At 38.8% G+C, this 7,487-nt stretch overlaps 1 protein-coding gene across 2 annotated transcripts in view; it reads right to left on the bottom strand.

The window, feature by feature from the left end:
* Nucleotides 1-1,858: 1,858 nt before the first annotated feature.
* Nucleotides 1,859-7,487, bottom strand: part of SNAP25 (synaptosome associated protein 25) — an 80,077-nt gene continuing 74,448 nt past the window's right edge. For both annotated transcript variants that reach the window (XM_029221226.1, XM_029221223.1), the window contains exon 8: nt 1,859-3,154. In XM_029221226.1, coding sequence (XP_029077059.1) covers nt 3,086-3,154 — 69 coding nt within the window. In that variant the 3' untranslated portion in view covers nt 1,859-3,085. The remainder of the gene's footprint in view (nt 3,155-7,487) is intronic.

The raw sequence follows: 7,487 nt of genomic DNA, 5'->3' as shown, positions 1-7,487 counted from the left end.
TTCCTGAGTTGGTGCATTACACAGATCTGATTCATCCCTGGGGAATATGTCTTCCTTTAGCCAAATGAAGCTGACTGCATTAAAGCTGAGGCTAGACAAGCTCAATTATCAAAGGAAATATGTTTCAGAATGAATTATGTGATGGACCTTAAAGCAGGATACCCATGTCTTACTTTTCATGTATCCAGTGTGGGATTTTAATTACTCAAACAATGTGGAACCACACTCACTCACCTCACTGAGAACAGATGGAGTTTGGAAAAGAATTTTCTAACTCGGCCCATACATCGACCCCTTAGCAGCTTGGACATACACAGTATATTTATTCGTCTTCTCCATCTTTGAGCATCCTCTCTACTACCTTAATTTTAAGGAATAAATGTGTTGCTAGAGTTGGTCCTTAGAATAACTTCTCTGAGCACCTGGGTATCTCTAGAACCTGTTCTGAGGTTTGGGAACAGGGTAAAGAACTGCAAACATTCCCTGAGAATGAAGAGCTTGTCATCACTGTTTTTACTTCTTGGCTGCTCTCACCAAACCTCCAGAGTTACTGGTGAAATGATATGGCAGCCAACCAGAGCAATCAGGATACATTTGCCTGCATTGCCGTTATGGGGTAGGAGACAGAGACAGAGGAGGTGGCAGAGGTGAGAGAGATAATGGTGGTGTTGGTGAAGGTGGTGGAGGAGATGGAGGTGGGGGCAACTGTGATGGTGGCAGTGGTGATGAAGGAGATGGTCGTGGCCGGGAAGGTAGCAGTGATAAAGGTGGAGGTGCTAGTTAAGACAGTTAGAGAGGTGGCAGAGGTAGTGGAAAGGTCAAGGTGGTGGTAGTCGAAGCAGTGGTCATGGTGGAGGTAGGAGGGCACAGGTTATGGTGGAGGTGATGGTGGGAGAAGTGTTGGCGGCAGAGGAAATGAAGGTGGTGAAGGTGGTAATATCAAGAGCAATGAAAACTTATGTTTGCACAAAAACTTGAGCACGAACGTTCATAGCAGCATAACTCATCATAGCCCCAAAGTGAAAGCAATGCAAATGGCCATCAGTGGACGAATGGATAAACAAAATGTGTTTTCCATACAATGGATATTATTTGGCCATAAAAAGGAATGAAGCTCTGTTAGATGCTACAATATGGATGAACGTTGAAACCATGATGCTAAATAAAAGAAGCCAGTCACAAGGATCACCATTATATTGAATAATTCCATTTATAGGAAATGTTCAGAATAGGCAAGTCTACAGACAGAACTTAAATGAGTGGCTGTCTATGGCTGAGGGAAGTAGAATGCGAGTGATTACTAATAGGTATGGGCTTTCTTTTTGGGATGATAAAAATAGTCTAAAATTAGATTGCACAACTCTGTGAATATACTAAAAACTATTGGATTATACATTTTAAATGGGTGAATTTTATGACGCATCAATAAAGCTGTTAAATAAAGTGGGGGCAGCAGTGGTGGTGGTTGTGGAGGGCTAAATTTGGTGGGGACACTGGAGAGAGGAAGGAAGATGAGAGTTGATTGACACCTGATATACCTCAATCAATGTACGGCCAAGTCTGAGTACCACAGATATTTTTCCCATGGAATTTTTTTCTATGCCTTCTGGCTGAACTACATTTCCCCACAGACAACACTGAACCTACACACAAGCATTTCTGAAACAGATTATAAAAATCAAGCTAAGTTTTGGCTGTCATTGGATCGTGTCTAGAAGGGGCACCTTTGTTTTTTCCAGGCAGTGTCCTCAGCACACAGAACTGGCTTCTTAGGAGCAATGGGACAGTAGCCAGATTTCTTCTTCTCATGTGAGTGCAAACTCAGACGGGGGTCCGTGAAGAAATTAAAACAGACATCTGGAGTCTATAATTTTTAATAATTTTAAACTAGCTACAAAATGTCAATCACGTCACAAACTGACAGAGAAGACAAGGGGGAATTTAATATTACATGCTGTAATGATATTTATCTCACAGTTTATCTATATTTCATTCATTTATATTATTTTTTAAAGGTTTCTTTATCAGCTACTAAACATCTCAGCAATTTGGTGTGCATAGCTCTAGATTAAGCAACAGAGAATTGTACTGATAACAAACCACAGGGGAAATGGTGATTAATAAGAATCAGCCTTATAAAATTTACATCTCCACACTGTTTCACAGCAAGGTTGCTTTCTCCAAAACAGAGCCCTCAAAAGCAGCAAACAAACCCTATATTACATCCATCTGACATAGTTTCAGCCAAACATATATTTTGCTGGAAATGGTTAAATGGTGAGCGTGTTTAACCCATCTTTTTAAAAACAATTTTTTTAAAAAAAGGATGATTATGATTAATAAGTCTAAATATTGACAAAAAGAAAGTGACACTATTGCAGTTTTGCTGGTATAACTTAATCTTGACAGTGTCTCAATACTGAGCATGCTTTGTTGTTGTTTTGCTGTTGTTGCTGTTGTTTTATGTATGTGTTTTCTCATCAGTATGCTACTGTCATGGAAATATTTTGTTTAAGTAGGAATCTAAAAATCTATTTAGTTCTCATGCATAAATGCATAAATCACATCACTTTGAGTGCAATGCCTGTTATGTAATTCCACATTGTCTAATCATGAAATCATAAAGACAGATGACAGCCGTGAGGAACCAAAGACAGCAAATTTTGAGAGTTTCAGAGCCTGACACCCAAAGAAAGGACAGTGGCAGTAGCTCTGTGGAATGTCACAGTTTTACAAGAACAATACTGTGTATTGAAAGAGTCAACAGCACATTGAGCATTCCTAAATTGTTGTCATTCAGCAAACGCCACTGAGGAGAGAAAAGGAAAAAATGAAACCCAAGACATCTTACGTAGGGAGTTAGAGCCACCCAGTGACCACTATATACAGCCTTTGGAAAGAAAGAGACCCAGAAAGAACAAAAGACACATAGTATTGTTGGGCTGATGGATGACACAAGACAACATTCACAATGGGGGCGGATTGATGTGTGCATGTGTGCAGACCTACTACGTAATACCATGAAAAAAGCATGAAGGTGCCATCTTGCCCGACAGCATTTGGAAGAGGACACAGGTGGGCACATTTAACCACTCCCCAGCATCTTTGTTGCACGTTGGTTGGCCTCATCAATTCTGGTTTTGTTGGAATCAGCCTGGAGAAAGGGGAAAGAAAACAGAATTCAGTTTACCCATTCACATTCCATTCATCCTTCTGGGTCTAGTTCAAATTCCTCCTGTTGGGTGAAGGCATCTTGAGACTTCCCTGATCAGAATGAACCATGCCTCCTTTTGTGTTCCCAGAACGATTGCTTATGGCTGGACTTAGACATGATCACAGAAGCTTGATCTTAGTTCTCATGACTCTTTTCACTACTATGGAGAGCAGAGTTATATCATTTATCTTTCTCTTCTGGAGTGACACCCAGTGATTTCTATGGCAGGCATTCACATCCGTTGGATTGAGTTGAATTCCTGCCATTTGTACAGTTATTAGCAGTGTCGCTTTGGGAAAACTACTTAACATTTCAGGGCCTCAGCTTTCTCATTTATAAGCTGGGGGAATAAAGAACACTGCTAATGAGCACAGTTCCACTCATTCAACTTTGACAACATCGACTATGAGGTATATCCTGTTATTAGCTCCTTTTGCCAAGTGAGGAAACTAAGCAGAGGGGATTTAGGCAATTTGTCTAACGTCACAGAACTAATAAATGAGGAAACCAGAGTCAGAAGGCCAGCACCCTGGAGTCAGCGTCCACACTGGTAGTCACTATGCTAGTCATTTTGCTACTTAAGTTTGCTATGAGGATGAAATGAGTTTATACACATAGTATGCTTAGAATAATGTTTTGCAAAAATTAAGGGCTCAACATATCTTATCTTGTAATTATTGTTATTGGGTGAAAACGTGGTTTGCTTTTAAGGATGTTTAATAATTGTTTAGCCCCATTTCTGAAGACTTACTCTTATGAGTTATAACTGGCTTGTTTTAGCAGGGGATCATTTACTATCATTTTGTGCCTTGACTGACCTCTTCACTGCTTGAGATACCTTTTGCTCTGCATGCATCATGAAACCCAGGTCTGCTACCTGGATATACCTTTAGACTCCAGAAAATAAACTATTCCTGACATCACTGAGAAATGTATGAGTCAGCAAGTAGAAGGGACGACAAAAATTCTTTTTAGGCTGTCGTTTTCCTCTATTATGATTGGTAATGTTGTCTGTCCCTCTCCAGCCTGGGAAGAGGGGAAGGAAGCTGAGAGGCAGTGTAGGGAAACTGGACTGTTTTTATATCAACCAGTATTTACTCAACGGTTACTGATTTTGCATCTATGACTGTGCTTGGTGCTTTCCAATCTCCACCAAGTTGTGTCTTCTTTATTCAGTTTAATTGTGAATTCCCAGCACACTAGAGTTATCAATATTCAAATAGAAATTTGCCAAGTTAAAATAAAAAATAATTCTAGATTATTCATAACTCTAAATTATCTGGCAATCGCTCCCTACCATCTGTTTGGATAATTAAGATTTGACTTCAAAACAGATAAGATAGAACACTAATTTTCCTTGATTGCCTTGATCTATAGATTCATATTTTTGACCTTAGGTTCCTAATTTGGGAAATGGGTATTCTCTCCAATTTTACTTGGCTCTTAAGTATTCCCTCTTCAGCTACAGAAATAATGACTCTTTGGTACAAAGGAAAATTAGAGGCTCAGACCAGTGTGAAATGCTCCTGAAGACTGGATTATTCTATTTTTCCAGACTTAACTTTGAGAACTGTTCAAATGAGAAAAATCATCCATTTAAAAGTGGATAGCATTTCTGGAGGCAAACATTCTAGGATTTCTTACATTAAGAATGCACTGACGAGTCTTCCCATGATGGTACAAGAGGATATTTTGAAGTAGAGCATGAGGTTACTCTTTGGATATCCTCAAAGGATCTGGGAGGAGCTGGAACAGACCTATCTTTAACAACCGTCTGTGATGTCCACCTGAATTATTTCTGAAGCATATCAAAATTCCAGCCCATAGAGTACAAGAGTGCCATATCTTTATTATATTATATAACAGTAGTGCTTTTAGAAAAAACTCCTGAGATAATCTTATTTTAGATGTCTTCCTGGTATTTGGAGAATGTGTCTGTGTTTATTCTATTTATATGCTTTTTAGGACTTTATTTATGCAATATATCCCATTCCAACTTTCATATTTCTATGTAAAGAATCCTAAACTTGCTAATATACTCAAGATATGGTACATGATTTGCCCTTGTGAGAAACCCAGGATGACTAAGAAAAAAGCCAGTAAGAGAGGTAGAAGGAGCTATTTAGTTCACCCTTCTGACACTCTGGAAATCTCAACTTCAGACCATGACAGGTAGATTTTAGGCCACAGCTCAGACTTCCAGAAGTGGATACTCAGTATCCCACATGGCAGCCTGTTCTGACCCCAGATTTGCACTGTTCTCTTATCATCTTTCAGGTGAGGAACCAGGTCATGAAGCTGGTGAGCAGGAAAACCTTGCTGGTACTCAAGATCTTAGTTTTCAAATTCCATGTTTCCTTGTTGATGAGAGAATGTGAGCAATGCTAAAGCTTCAGCTTCACTGTATTTCAATGTGTGCGTAGCATGTTCCACTGACAACTTTAAGTCCAAGTTTGAACATCACTAAGTTGTTTCCTTAGCAACAGTTCCCATAAAGATCTGATATAAACTTGCCCTGTTTTAATAGTTTTCTAAGAGAATCGTAGCTTTGTAACCTTAGAAGATTGTCTCTATATAAATATCCTAAATCAGAAAACAAAGTTTTCAAATAGACAAAGTAATTTCTTGACAGTCCATAAGGATGTATTGAAAATTGGGTTGTTTTGGACTCCCAAAACTTCACTGCTATCTGAAGTGATGAGAAAGGATCATGACTGATGAAGTTGGGTGAAGATTGCTGTTGGAGTCACGAGAGAATATGGGAGAAACATCAGAAGATTCTCTTTTGTTCTACAGTGTGATTTAATCTTAGATATGCAGGAGACCTCTGCATACCATTTCCTGTTATCAGAAGTAAGAACTTGCACAAGAAGATAGAAGCCTACTAATAATTTTGTAGCTCATGTAACATGTATCATTTGGAGCAATGCTGAGTTGAAATGGGCTTTATCTCAATCATATCCACATTGTTATTTTGAGGGGAAAAAAAGGCTAGTTACTCAATGGCAACTAGGCCCCTACCTTACTTCTTAAGCAATTCAGCATTCAAGGATGATATAAACTGTAATGACTATTTCCTATCCACTTGTCTGACTTTTGATTAAACCTTATAGCTGCACATGTCTTTGCTCTTATAGCAAACTTGGCCCAGAATGAAAGGTATTCTCCTAAAGAAGAGAACTAGAAATACAAAGTGGCAGAATTAAGATGTCACTTGCCTTTCCAGGAAAACAGCTTGCTTAAAGCCCAGCTCTATCAATAAAGATTTGACCCCTCTCTTTTAGTAGAACTTCTCCTTCTAGGACTCTAAGTGAGTTAGAGATACATTATCTCCCTACATCTGAGTCAATTGGGTCCTTTGATAGAAAATGACTACTCTTCATTTTTTAAAAATCATTTTCCTGTTGGAAGGTAGTTCAGCAATTATTTCTTAGTTCATTTTTCTGGGCCATAGTGGTTAGGTCCATTTCTGTTGGCTCTAGTGCTTTATGAAACCCTCAATATTGTTCTGAAAATCTATTGATTTGCTTTAAAGGCTTTAGCGTACCAAAGGCTCTTAACAATAATAAGTATGTCATGACTTGTAAAGTAGGCAGAGCTCAAGTATTTTGTCAACTAACATTGACATCTGTGTAGCTCAATATTGATTAGCCAAAGTGTTATGCAATCAAATATTTTTAATATAAAGTGCACAGAACACAATAGGGCAAAGCGTTCCCTTTATGTCTACTCATTGCTTTCTCAAGTCAGTGGAGAATGCTTAGGCACTAAGAAACTATTTAGCCTTATAAGAAACTATTTAGCCTTATGATTCAAGAGATCTCAAAAACCATCCTTCTTCCCCCTACCAAAGTGGAATGAGTTGTTGAAAAGAAACTCAGGGTTTCAGGCTCAAAACTTCAATATCTTCCAAGGAATAAACTCACACAATATAAGATTAGCCACGTAGAATCGATTATAGATGCACAATTACCATTAAACCCGTAATGTGTCTGTTTCTCCCTGTTGGCGTTTGGACACCTTTAAGAGATTACAAGCAATATTTAGGAGTCTACTGATTGGGGAGGGGGTGGAACACAAAGGCATAGAGACTGAATCAGATTTGCATAGTGTAGAATACCAGGTTTGGGTGCCCCAAATCTTTATATAAGAGCTTTCCAGTGTTTCTTTCTGTTTCCTCCTAATCTCAAGCCCAAACCTACCCTTTTCCATTCTACTGTCTCCACTCTTCCTTATGCCTCTTGTTGACACTAGGGGGCTCAGTCTTAGCATG

The sequence above is a fragment of the Monodon monoceros genome, unplaced genomic scaffold (assembly GCF_005190385.1).
Source record: "Monodon monoceros isolate NGI ecotype Baffin Bay Population unplaced genomic scaffold, NGI_Narwhal_1 Super_Scaffold_13, whole genome shotgun sequence".
NCBI lineage: Eukaryota > Metazoa > Chordata > Mammalia > Artiodactyla > Monodontidae > Monodon > Monodon monoceros.
This window is presented reverse-complemented; position numbering and strand designations above follow the sequence as displayed.